General features: G+C 38.6%; 1 protein-coding gene across 1 annotated transcript in view; it reads right to left on the bottom strand.

Moving 5' to 3' along the window:
• Positions 1-13,930, bottom strand: part of VCAN (versican) — a 116,753-nt gene that overhangs the window by 29,994 nt on the left and 72,829 nt on the right. The window contains exon 8 of the mRNA XM_040580720.1: positions 1,215-6,713. Within this exon, the coding sequence (XP_040436654.1) occupies positions 1,215-6,713 (5,499 nt within the window). The remainder of the gene's footprint in view (positions 1-1,214; positions 6,714-13,930) is intronic.

The raw sequence follows: 13,930 nt of genomic DNA, 5'->3' as shown, positions 1-13,930 counted from the left end.
TTTTGGTTACATTTTTCCAAAACAATCTGATTATGATTTATGAAATAAAAGATAATTAGCATCTCTTTTACCCTCGCAAGTTAGACATTCAGAGAAGTCTTCTTAAAGTACCAAGCTCCCTATACAGTCACTGGAAAGCAGAAGCTTCTGTTGAAAACCTCCAGAAGAAAATCCTGTCTACATAAATTTGGGATTGTAATTAAGTGGGCATGATCTCACTTTGGAGATTTCAAAAAGAATCTGATCATATCCATAAAATAGGATGCTTGGTTTAGGACTGCTTCACTGCAAGTTCCCAACTTGGGGCTATGTTAAGTACTTAATGAGGTTTCTTGTATGTTTACTGTCCATTTGTCCTCCTACGGACTGAATATTTTCCCAGTAAACATTTTCAAATTGACAGCTACCTGGATTATTTGAGGAAAAATAGTAGAAAGCCCTATAAAATTAAGCCAGTTCAGTTCTTGGTCCTCAGCTATATCTAAATAAAATATGAACTGAAGCAATGCAATTCATACCATCCTACTTGCATCATCTGTGTATTCGGTGAAATGGTGTCTAATAACCATTATGTAAACCAAAATACTATGGCAAATGATGTCTAACAATGAGACCTGTAACTTATAAAGAGACAGACACTGTATCGACCAGTTAGAACTACAGACAGGCTGAAAACATGAAGTCTCTGTTTTCTTTTGCCTGGAATGTTATTTTGTGGACTAAGAGTTATTAATTTTTATAGAAAATGCTGATCTTAAAATGTGCACTAAATCTACTCTCTAAGTCAACTGCAAGACGTTATAATCCAAACCTACCTGTAAATCAGTTGTGCAAGTCCTATCATCATGCCAACACAGAAAAGCTATCATACAAAATTATATATTGGAAATTGGAAAATTAAATAATTACAGATGAATTCTGTACCACAATCAGTGTTACCTTCCTGTCTTTTAGAACTGGCTGATCACCTCAAATCTGATCCAGAGCTCCATGATGCAAACACTCGGGAAATGTCACTGAGCTTGAGTTTTGGTACCCCCATCCTCCTGGATTTTGCAGGGGTTACAAACATGTTGATTTCAAAGCTTGAGGCTTATGAGTTCTGTTGTTATTTCACACGGTGCTCTGATTATTATACCTCTTATCAGAGTTAAGACACACATTTACAAGTATCACAACAAACATATACAACATTGATCATATTTGAAAGTTACCTGGAATTTGCACTGCTGTGCCTTCAACTGAACCCACACTGGTGCCAATCAGGAAATCTGATCCATTAGTGACTTCCGAAAGGGAAAATGATGAAGTTACAAGTTCAATGGTATTTGGCTCCTCAGAGCTTATCGTTGACTGCTCATTTTGAAACGGGCTGTTTGCAGGGGCAGTGCTGTTTGTTGCAATGTTAGAAGCAATTGTTGTAAACTCCCCTTGACCAAACAAAGGTGATTGTGTTTCCATGCTTCTGTCCAAAGGTTGTGAAGATGAAGCTAGCATTGTAACTGCTTCCTGGTCAGGTTGAAATGCTTCGCTTTCAATATGACTGGGTGAATCTGAAGCAGGTGTGGAAAAGACCCATGGGATATCTCTGTCAGTACTCCTGCCATCTTCTTGATGGGGGTTGTTCACTCTCCCTGAGGAAGCTTCAACTTCTATTGTGCTAACGTTCGGAACATCCGTGCTCACTCCTTCTCCAAAATTCAGAAAAGCAGTAGGCAAGACATGTATTGATGGAGAATCTCCAGAAACAGTAGAACCTTCCTCAACAGCCAAATCAGTTACAGAGGTTTCTGTCTCCTCTGTGCTGTCTGTTACAAGTCTAGTAAAATGAGGAGTACTTTCAGTAGCTGTGCTTTCTGAAACGGGCTTAGAAGAGAACTCCAACAGAGAAGACTCTGTTCTGTCAAGAAAGTCTGTAGTGGGTGGTTTATATGTTGCCGCAATATCAGAACTAACCTCTTTGAAGGTTCCTTCTGATGAATGATCAGACTGATCTGTATCCTTTAATGATGACGTACTTGGAATGATTACCTCAGGATACTCAGATACTCCGTTATCTAACTGAACAGTTACTGAGGATTTAGGAGTTTGAGGTACAGAATATAAGCTCACTGGATCTATCTCTTCATACTCTGCTGATGCTGATTTTGTGTTTGTATATGCTGTAGGATGCTTTTCTTCATTCTTGCTAGATGATATGGTTGTCAGTTGGGATGTATGCTGTGTGGTGACAGTGCTTACATCAAGTATGTCAGTTGTCAAAGCTTTTTCTGCCTCAGTAGTTAAAACTGGTGTAACAGAAGGAACCACAGGCTGCTTATCATCTAGTTCTTCTTGGCCCATTCCAGAAAAGCCAGAGACAGAGATTGTTTCGCTTTGATCTGCTATTACTTGGTTGTTTGCTGAAGTATTCAGCTTGTAGATGTCTTCTGTTGTGCTTGTTGTATGCTTAGACTCATGCAGCACATGAGGGCTTGCCAGCGATGGTGCTGTAGGAAGGAAAATGCCCAGATCAGAGAACTCAGTAGTGATGAGAGACTCTGTTGCAAACTTCATGGCATTCCCTGAACCGGAATCCTTGTCATATGATTTTGGCCTGTGCCCAGCTGTTACTGACTCACTACTTGGCTGACTGGAAGTAGTCAAAGAAAGACTATCACTGGATCCAAGTGTCTTCCCTTTGGTTATGGAAAATTTAGGTGTTGAATCGTATTTCTCCCCTTCAGCTGTCATGCTATCATCACTGCCATATGTAGATTGTATAAGAGGATTTGGCATTGTCTGCACACTTATTATATCTTCAGGCATTGATTTTGAGTGATCCATGTCTATAATAGTTGTCTCTTCTGACAGGATTTGAAGTCGTTCTTCAATTAGTGTAATATCACCATAAACAGAAACGTTCAATATAACACTTCTTTTATCATCAATCACGGGAATAATTTTCTCATATATCCCAGTATCACTTGTTAGTTCTTCTGATGTAGCTGTCTTTGGTTGAACAGCAGATGGATTTGCCACATCTTTTTCTTCTGTAAAAAGGGATGGTAGTCCTGTGATCACAGTCTGTGACCCATCTACCGGTACCTCTGTTGTCATAACTTCAGAATAAACCTCCCCAGGAACACTAGATGAATCATTTATTTCTACTTTTGACACAGGGGGTATTGACAAATGAGTAAACATATCAGGAGAAGATGAATCCATAAGACCAACCCAGCCAGATCCTTCTCCAGAGCTTTCAGGTAATACTCTGCCTGGCATCGATGTTGGTGGTGTTACAGGCGATTCTTCTATTTCATGATTAGGAGTTCTACTCAGTATTACAGAAACAGGAGTTACAACATCTTTAATCAACAAATGTGATGTCTCCTCTTGAGAAACAGCTTTAGCTGTGTCAGAAGTAGCTGTTGTCCTATCTGCTTCATTTTCTCCTCTCCTATAGTCAGTTTCTGTATTGTTAAGTTCTTCAATAGCAACAAAATAATGTGTCATGTCTTTAATCTCTTCAGAGCTGAAGGTCTTGGAACTCTCTTCTACTAAAGCTGGAGAACTGGTGATTGCTAAGCTGGGGAACTGGTCTTCTGTTTCTAACATCAGCAGCTCAGTTACAGCACTTGTAACTTCTTCATTCACTTCACCATTTGATTCAGTGCTTCCTCTTTCAAAGTCTTGTGTCTTGTCAGTTGAAAGTTTGGGTCCCATATTTGCAGGATGAGGACTTAAAGTACTCGTGATTTCTTTGACAGCCAATGGGACTATAGAAGGAATAACAGCAAGGTTGTCTCCTGATCCTTGTCCTGAAAATGGATCACTGATGAGATCATTACTTGTTAGCTCTTGTTCTCCAGGTGTCAGGAGTGTTCTGGGAATATTATTCGTAGGGAAAATGTTTTGTACCAACTCCTCCTCTTGCTCTGTGTCTGTAACTGGAGAGCTTATGTATTTCCTTTCAGTCTTTACAGGCTCAGTTACTCTGTCATCATGAAATGGCAAAAGTATTCTTTTAACAGATTCAGTTTCTAATTCCTTTTCTTCTGAATATGGACTGACAGTCAGAACATGTAAAAATCCCGGATGTTCATGGTTAACCTGTGTACTTCTAAAGAATGGGTCTGTTGTTGTTTCTTCAGAAGATTCTATAGCTTTTGGTGACATTTCCCTTGGCCTGTTTTCCTCAGAATGTATATCTTCCACCAAAGGACTCTCTGTAGAAAAAGCTTTCACTGTCAGTTCATCGGTTGTTTTCTCTTCCATTCTTATGTCAGCTACAGTTCCCATTGTGGTTGCTTCATGATCGGTACTTGTGACTAGTTCATCGGTTTCAGCAGTGAAGGCATGATCTGTAGATGGCACGCTAACAACTGTTTCGTCATACTTCTCTCGTGTTTGTGCTCTCCCAGTGGGTGAAACTGCTGCTTTTGCAAGTGATTCAATGAATGTCTTTGCTTCTCCAGATCCCTGATCAATAAATGAGAAATTACTTCCAAGTATTTCTTCAGTAGGTCCATTAGACATTAGTTTTGTGGTGCTGGCATCACCTTTGAATTCTTCTCCAGAGCCATGCTCAATCAGGAGAATCTTGCCTAACGCAACAGTTGAAGAACTAACTTTTGCATTTTTGTTTTCTGTGGATTCAGCCACTGCTTTTATACTGCCAGTACCATGTGCCACCATGATGTCATGAGGGCTGTTACTGACTAGTGATTCTGGAGATGCTGTGACCTCACCTGTTTCTAAATCTTCAGGTTCAACTGCTGGCGCAACATGAGATGCTGTCTCTTTTCTAGAACTAGGGCTGGATTTTACTTCAGGAGGAGCTGTGTAAGTTGAATCAGTTTCCTGGGTTTGTTCTTCTGGGTTTCCTGTACTAAACACATTCTGAGACATCTGACTTGCTACTCCAGGCTCCTTTGTCAAGCCATCCGACCCAGTGCTTGAAGCTGATATTGCAGATTCATCTGTTCTTGCATGCTCTTCATATTCTGTTGTTGCCTTCTTCAGTGAAGCATCATTTATGCTGTAAACTTTTCCTTCATGCTTTTCTGTTTGTATTTCAGGCCTTAATGGAACTGAAGTCAAAGTGGCAGACTCAATGATACCTTCTACGTCTCCAGAACCCAGACCAAATAATGGGGAGTCAGTACTTACCACTTTTCTTGTGGGACCCCCTGAAAACATGCCCACTGGTTCTTCAGCTGATCCTTCATTTATAAATAGCTTCTTCTCTCTCAAGAGAGGAACAGTGGTGACCTTTTTGATTTCAGAACTTATGGTACCTGTTACAGTTTTCCTAAGCAGAATGGGCTCTTGACTTACAGTTCTGACTGCACTAGTAGTGCTCCCAAGTTCATTCAACTCCAAGTTTCCCTCTGCAGCGGTAGCTGAATTTTTCTGACTTGAAGACACAGTAGTCTGTATTTCTTTTTCATCTTGAATATTCTTTTCAGTTACAAGAGAGCTGACAAGTACTTTTCCCGTAATAAAGTCAGAGACAGAATCGGTGGCAACAGTCACTTCAGAACTTTGATCAAAGGCAGAATAAAGAGTGCCTGTTTCTCTGGGCAAAGTAGAGGTAATTCCTGAAACAGTTACAGAAATTTCTGTTGGCAATACTGTGCCAAGGCCCAAAGAAATATCTTGCATTGAAAGTGTTTCTGTTACTGCTGTTTCCGTTGTCACGGCTGAAGTTACAGTGATGTCCTCTTCTACATCTCCAGAGCCTTCCAGAGCTATAGAAGAAGCACTCACCTGAGGCTTTGCTGTGTGACTACTTGTTTCCAGAAGTATTTCAACAGGGGAATTTGTATTAAGTTCAATTGTTGATTTATAATGATCTCCTGGAGCAGGGGTTGCCTTTTCTGGAACAAGGTCTTTCACAACTTTGCCTACTGTAGCAGTATTGAAAACTGCATCCAGAGAAGCAGTTACAGCAGAACTTTCCACAGTAAATGCATCAGGAGCAGAAGTTACACCAGATTTTTTTTCATCATCTTCCTTTCTTGACGTTGTTAAAATTTCTGAGAAGACAGAACTGGTTAAATCAGATTCAGTGGATCCGTCTCCAGAAGATTCGCTAGTAATCAAAAGCAAGTTTTTTATATCTTTAGTGGAAGTCTCCTCAGTTCCGTGCCATGTTACAGTCTCTTTATTTTTTTGCAGAGACTGCTCATAGGAAGAAGTAATGGCTATTACTTTATCTGTTGTGGCCACTTCTGACTCACCACTATAAACAGGCTCTAACATTGCAACATCTGCTGTAGGCTGTGTAACTTCAAATGCCCCTATTACTTCTCCAGCTTTGCTTGGTTGCATAGTACCAGAAGCTTCAGTTTCAGGTATTATAAATGTGTTGGTTTCATTGATTTGAGAAAAGGTTACATTTTTGGAATGTGCAACACTTTCAATTTGGTCACTTCTGGCTTCCTCAGCTTTTGTGCTCTTAGGTGCACTAGTAACTTGTTGCTTTCCATTGATGAACTGCAAAGCTGGAGGAGTTGTAACATCAGTAGTGTTTTCACAGTCTTCCTCTTCTTCAAAGTCTATAAAGTTTGGAAAGAAAGGATCCAGTATTATATATTCAGACGAATCCTGCACAGAGTCTGAAGTACAGGGTTCAGTCTGAGCTGATTCTGCATCAATGTGGGGTTCATCTATTGCATGAGGAAGCATGTGGCGACTGAACAGATCCAAAAATTCTTTCACCGGATGATCTGCAAAACAAAGAGAGCTTTTCATAATCCCTAAGTGACAGCGATGGTTGTGCATTATAGTAGACATTTGAAGCACAAGCAATCCATTGGAGAAAACCAAACCAAACCAAACCAAACCAACAAATTCAAAATGAAACATAGTAAATTCAGCATGTTCTTCTATTGACACAAAGTTAAATGCTGCCACCACATTTGACTTTCTAGTTGAAGTCTTTATGTATATTGAACACATTGATTATGTAATGCTGTCGATTGCCATGCATGTTTAGTCCCAAACCCACACCTGAACTAGCTTATCCCACGCTATTCAGCAGAGATAAGAAACAGACAAGATGAAAAAATTTTTTAGACAAAAACACTTATCCTAACCTGCAGCAACTGCTTCTATGGATTTGAACTAGCTAACCTTTACCAAAAACTGAACTTAGACGAAACTAAACAAGGCAAAGTCTAAAATAAAATATGACTTATACAATATGCCTCTGCAACTTGATTTATTCTCAGCATAGAGTAATTCAAATTACCAGGAACACCATAAAAACTACATCAATTGTTATTCTTTATACTTGGACCCTGGGTCAGTAAATAAAATCTCACTTTACGAATTTGTTGCCATTCAGCATACAGCATTGTGAAGCAAATAAGAAACAATAGCTCGCATTCAAACATCAGTCACCATTCAGGCAGCAATGTGAATAAAGTCCAGCTATTTTCTTATGCTTACCACTCACTTTGAATTATTTACACACTTTCACAGATCACAAACCTCTCAAACTTTTTTCTAGGTGGCCAAGTAGGTAAAAAGGAGGAAGAAAGTTCTAAGTGGGAAAGGGTTTAGCTGCAGAAGTCCTTATGAAGTCCTCTAAGAGTTATGATTCCAAATTCCATAGACAGTTTTAAAATGTGCCCTCTCAGCAGAAACATTACTGTAAACCTTCTGTCCCAGACAATAGATGTTACCATCATTAAAAGAAGAGAAAAGAAGAGAAAAGAAGAGAAAAGAAGAGAAAAGAAAAGAAGAGAAAAGAAGAGAAAAGAAGAGAAAAGAAAAGAAAAGAAAAGAAAAGAAAAGAAAAGAAAAGAAAAGAAAAGAAAAGAAAAGAAAAGAAAAGAAAAGAAAAGAAAAGAAAAGAAAAGAAAAAAGAAAAGAAAAGAAAAGAAAAGAAAAGAAAAGAAAAGAAAAGAAAAGAAAAGAAAAGAAAAGAAAAGAAAAGAAAAGAAAAGAAAAGAAAAGAAAAGAAAAGAAAAGAAAAGAAAAGAAAAGAAAAGAAAAGAAAAGAAAAGAAAAGAAAAGAAAAGAAAAGAAAAGGGGAAAAAAGCCAAACTTCAGGCTTGGCCAACTGACTTGAAGCTGGAAACTTTGTGCTGCAATCTTACTCCTTGAATGTATCTTTCTTCTATGTTTACAACTGTCTTGTCCAAAGCAAAATTACTGCTTGCTGATATAAACTGGTATAGTCAATGGAGCTTGGTTTACGTCTCCTAGGTAGAGGATCTCAACCAACATAAAGGACTCTGATCTTACAGAACTGTCAGCAATGATTGCTCGCCAAAGAATATTTGCAAGTATTCTGGCCTACCTAGTATAAGACAGAGACAATTTTTAAGTAAATCTTCCTCATTAAAACTGTTTACAAGATGCAAAAAATGAGAATGTGCCAGGTAAAGTATTTCATTAGTCTGAAGTAATTCCCCCACCTATGAACATCATTTAGCCTCTATGACCACTGAGCCCTCAGAGATAATCAGGTGACCATTCTGGAAAAGAATGTATTAAATCACATTAAACTGACACAGAGCACTGTGAAAGGCTTCTGATTTTTTGGCTTGGGGTGTTCTGTGTGTGCAAATTGTCCACAACCTGGGTCTTGAAAAGGTTATTGCAACTCTGTTGAGGATTAGTGTTCTAATATTTCATGTTTTATTTACAGCTAAACTCACAGAGTATTACTGAATCTTCATTTTTCTAAATGTTCAGCTGAAGATTAAATGGCAACTTCAGGGGTGTTTTACAAAGAACATGTAATAAGGTGCCCTGAATCCAAGGCTTTGATCTAATTGTTAAACAACTTGGCAAAAATTAAGATTCATGCCAGCCTTACAGAGAATAAACCACCTTCAGCATTGTGCATTTCCACTAAAATATTCCATCTGTACAGCACTAACCTCAGCGTTGCCAGTGCAACAAGCAAGGCTGATTTTAACCTCACTTCTGTCTGGCTATTCTATAGTGTCCCAATGAAGCCTGGTGTATACTTTGTGCTATGACAGCTCTACTAGCTGACTACAGAATTGAAACTCCTCTTCCCTCCCTCACATGTGCGTGTTGGAAGCTGTTTTATGCAATGCTTGTAAAAAGAGAATTTCTCCCTATTCCTTCCTTCAGTAGGTTAGAAATATTTACAGAGGCTGCCCAGTGCCACAGAAATATATAGCTTCTGCAGCCATTTATTTGAGTCTTCCCAGATCTCCCTTTCAAATTTTGTTCAAGCAGAAAATCAGGAATTTAGTCTTTTGTCCAAGAGTTGCAATATGATGTGGAGAAGCGTGTCTAATAACATCACTTTCAGAATCCCCAAATCTGAGCAAACAGCAATGTTAGTTATACTGAGGAGTCGTATTTTCATAAAACTGGAAGCTGGCACTGACACAAAATTGTACACTTTCTTTTCAAAACTGTGAATGCAAAAATACATAGGAATTCAATAAGTGAAAGAGGAATGGCTAGTGAGCTTTGAGAATTTCTGATTCTCAGTACATTCATGATAGAATAACTCTGCCAACATAGAGGACCAGAGAACTACATATAGAAATGTGTATGGGCAAGAAAGTTGGCTTGTACTGTGTGCACAGCTTAAGAAGGACTATGTAAAAATAACCCAGTATATTGACTAATGTGGCATAACAATTAATTATTATTTCATACACAGCTGTTAGGGTTGTGTGCACAAAGCGTGTTTTTGGCCAGAACTATACATTAAAAAAGAAACCAACAACAAACCCTGGATGGGACTGGATAGGCTGTAATTTGTAGGAGGGTACCATGACTAACAAGTTCTGACCAGTGTATTATTTTTGTAGCAGTGCACACCTGGGAGTCCCTCAAATTACTAGCTCACGCTAAATCATTTATGGTAGGTAATAAATTAGTGAACAACATCTGTTCCAAATTCACCTAGAAGACATACACAAATTCTTACATACGCAAAGATCTCTATCAGACCTTACTTTTACTTCGTTAGCTTTTTCAAGATCTCACATGTCACAAAGATCCACATAAAAGAACCTTAGCTAAAGGTATGATATTCCAATAATAAACTTTCAGGAGGCTCTTTCATTTAATACTAAGGGGTTTTGGTTTGGTTTTTCCCAAGAAAAAAACAACCACCTTTTAAGAAAATAGTAAAGAATGCAATTCTATTATTTTTTTAGTCATAATTTCTTCTCCTTTCTAGAGCTTTGATGATTCAGTGCTAGCAATCAAGTTGCCAGTGCTCAGGGTTAACAGCTATGGAAAATTCTCTTAAAGCCCAGAGATGGGCAATAATCTAGGTAACAATATAGCTCATATAGCATAAAACCTTGTCCTCTAAGAATAAGCAAGACACTAGGATGAAAACCTAAGGGCTACCATAAAATACGAATACAGCAGAGGAAAGTTTTATCTGTTGAACTGGTTTGTTAGACCCTTAGGGCAGACACACAAACACTTGCAATAGTTTTAAACTGGCTAGGTGCAGCCGACATAGGTTGCCCCTATTTATGTTCACGTCCATTCCAACTGCAGGTAAAGACATACAGACCTGAGACTATGAATAAGAGATGAAATGAGGGCTTTAAAGGAAAGGAGTCCTGGTGCTAAATATGTTTACTGATAGTTCACATATTATCATGGCAAACAAGCCAAAAGGAGCATTTGTCCAAGATGTGCTTTGTTACTGTGACTCCCAGAAAAAGAAAGTAAAACCACGTAGATTAAAAGTAGTAAAACCAAGGGGTGTCAGTTCTGTCTGCCAATCCAAACAAGTCCTAAAGGAGATTTATTAGTAAAGCCTCTTACTGAGAAAAAGGGATGAGGTACGCACTGACACAGCGATGGAATAGATAGGTGGATGAGTGTAAGAGGCCTAGAGTGTTTCTTAATCCATGTAATATGCCTAGATGTTTTAAATTACCTGTATGGAATAGGTATCTCAGTAACAATCAACTATGTGTTAGAAATAGAAATCCATCTGGCTACAGGGTGCTTCTTGGCCACAAGAGGACTTGACTGCTACTACATACAACCACGAAGCGCCTGACTGAGGTGGCTTTAATTTCCATTACAACCATGCTAATGACAATTGGTTCTAAACCCACATTAATTTTTCACTGGATCAAATATAAAAGTTGCCTCCGTGTTACTAAGGGACAAGCTAACTTCTATACATCCAGAAAGTATGCAACATGTAGTAACTTTTTCTTGAGAAGACTTTTAATATTCTACAAAGAACCCTAAAAGGCTTTTACACAATCATTTTTGAGGGGGCAGGCAGTAAGAATTTCCTATCAAAAGTCCTTCAGATAAGCAGCTGAAGAAGAATTAATAAAGAATTAAAGAGAAAACAGATTCTGATGTTTTCCAAACTTTCAAAACCTAAAATATTTCTTTCAGAAGACTTGCAGATTTAGCATGAATGTGTGAAGTCTAAAACAAAATGAGACCATTAATATCTAATCTGGAATCCTGCAGATAACAGAATTTCATCTATAAATTCCTGCAATTTGTCCATTTATTGCTTCAGAGCTACATGCTGAGTTGTGTGTGAGAAGTAAAAAAGTTCAGTCATTTGTAGAAGGACTAGAGTTCGGATAAACCCATGAAATTCAGAGAAAGATTCATAAAATCTTCTGTGGACTTTGAATCAGGCCCTATATTTTGATTAGAATAGAACTAAGAGAAATTTAAACAGAAGACCAAAACAATTTTGGACTGTTTGCTTTGAAAGTGTGTGTTTCTTTGCATAATGTGACAAATTCTGTACTGGAGCCCCTGGCCCAGGCTGCCCAGAGCAGCTGTGGGTGCCCCATCCCTGGGGGGGCTCAAGGCCAGGCTGGACGGGGCTGGGAGCAGCCTGGGCTGGGGGGAGGGGGGGGTGTCCCTGCCCGGGGCAGGGGGGTGGGACTAGATGGTCTTTAATGTCTCTTCCAACCCAAACTGTTCTATGATTCTATCACAAACTCCATAATGTTCCCTACCATAACCACAAGACAGGTTAGCACAAAAAAAATAGTTTGTGTTAGTCTAATTTCTTCCTGCATTTGATAACCTGAAAATTTCTGGGTTTGGCTCCAACAGAATTATATCAAGGTGAATTTAGACCATAGTATGACTAAAATGTCGTTAAAATACTGTATATATGTGGTTTTGTCTCAAATTCCTGCAAATATAATATTCAGTGACTGTGAAAAAGGTAATGTGGTAACTTGCAATGAAAGTAAAAAACATTTGATGCAGAGAGAAAAGCAATAAATAATTTAAGATAAAAACTGAGAAAAATCTGGGTGGTTTTCCTCCTGTGCATACTTGTTAACTACTCTGTTATCCATGTTAAGTCACCTTGTTTCTTCCGCACAGATACGTACTCTACTTTTATTTTTAAATGCCTCCTCCTCTTTACTACCATTGGTCTGCACAGTACCATGGTCATCACCTCCTGAAGAAGACTCCCATCACACACATGATGATAAACTTGCACTCCCTGGCAAAAGACTTAACTGTCATCTCCAATGGATAGGATGCTTTGAGATCAAGGTCAGGGGTGTCTGGGACTAGGACCAGGAGACCAGCAAAATACCTAATACTTAGCAGATAGCACAATGGTTCAGTTCATCATGGAAGAACAGACCATCATCTTGGGTAGGCTCTTAAATGGCAACTCAAGCCAGGTGTCTCAAGCTTCGTAACAGCTATTGATTAGACCCTCACTTGTTCAAAAAAACATTTATTCTCAGAAAGTCATTGCAGGAACAATGCAATGAAAAGCACACTGATGGCGATGAGGACCGAAGGCAGACTCATGAATCATTATCTTTTGCCTTGTAAATTCATGGAATTTGCTGCAGATTGAAGCTGCTACAAAAAGCAGCTCCAAATGGACAATCCATGGAATAATTCAGTAAACATGCACACTATGTTTGATTAAGACTCTCTGAATAACGTAAATGAGTGTCTTTAATGGGTTATCCCAAAATCCCTGCACATTTGTGGGACACTCCTGACAGGTTTGCAAAGCTGACCTACCAAGAGCAAGCCTACAGTCAGCAGACTTAAAATTCAGCCAACAGGTGTCTCCACCTTGAAAATATTTAGGATTCCTCAAAGTAGAAGAGGTTAAAAACGGTTTATTTAAACCCTCTGAAAACCCAGTGAATCCTCATATCCGTGCTGGGAACAGGATCTATCATGAGGGAAGACTTAAACAGCTTTATGTCAAATATTAACTCCCTTGAACCTCAGCTCTGCCAGGGACTAGATTTGCAGTCTGAGTAGATTCAAGCAGTTTTATGACTATGGCTTGCTGAAACTCTTCCAGTGAAACAAAACTAAACCAATTCCACAGGAATGTGTCAGTACCGTTGAATATGTTTTGTTTTAAAAGCACAGTGAAGATGTAAAGAAGTGATCTGACAAGATGACCCCCATACAGAAATATATATTGAATGTTTTTTCTTGCAAAACCTTTGTATTAAGGAGGGTTTCCCCCCCTTAAAATATTACATTTAAATTGGAACAGAAAGCTTCAATTTTACAGAAATGAAACATTCTGATAACATCTTCTGGGCCATTTTGTTTCATAGAAAAGGGATTTTTTTTTTTTTTTAAGTGTTCTTTTCATCTCATTTCAAAAGAAATAAGATTTTGAAATATAGATGTTTCCTGCTGAAGGAAAATTCCAAGTGTCAGCCTTCGGTACACGCAATTTCTCTAACTTGTGCCATCTTGTAATATCATTAACCTACCTAAGCACGGTCAAAGTGCAGCAGTGCTTCAGGCATACCCCACCTCCCCTGTCAGGAAAAGGTGGGAATACTGCCAAGGAGCTGGTCTAAGGTGTTAAAGAAACATGGCTACTATTATACACACCTAAGTAAAAGACAACAAAGAAAGGTCCAGAAATAATTAAATTTTTTATTATTTTAATCCTTCTACCTCACATTAACATGACTAGTACGTA

This window comes from Falco naumanni, chromosome Z (genome assembly GCF_017639655.2).
Source record: "Falco naumanni isolate bFalNau1 chromosome Z, bFalNau1.pat, whole genome shotgun sequence".
NCBI classification, from domain to species: domain Eukaryota; kingdom Metazoa; phylum Chordata; class Aves; order Falconiformes; family Falconidae; genus Falco; species Falco naumanni.
This window is presented reverse-complemented; position numbering and strand designations above follow the sequence as displayed.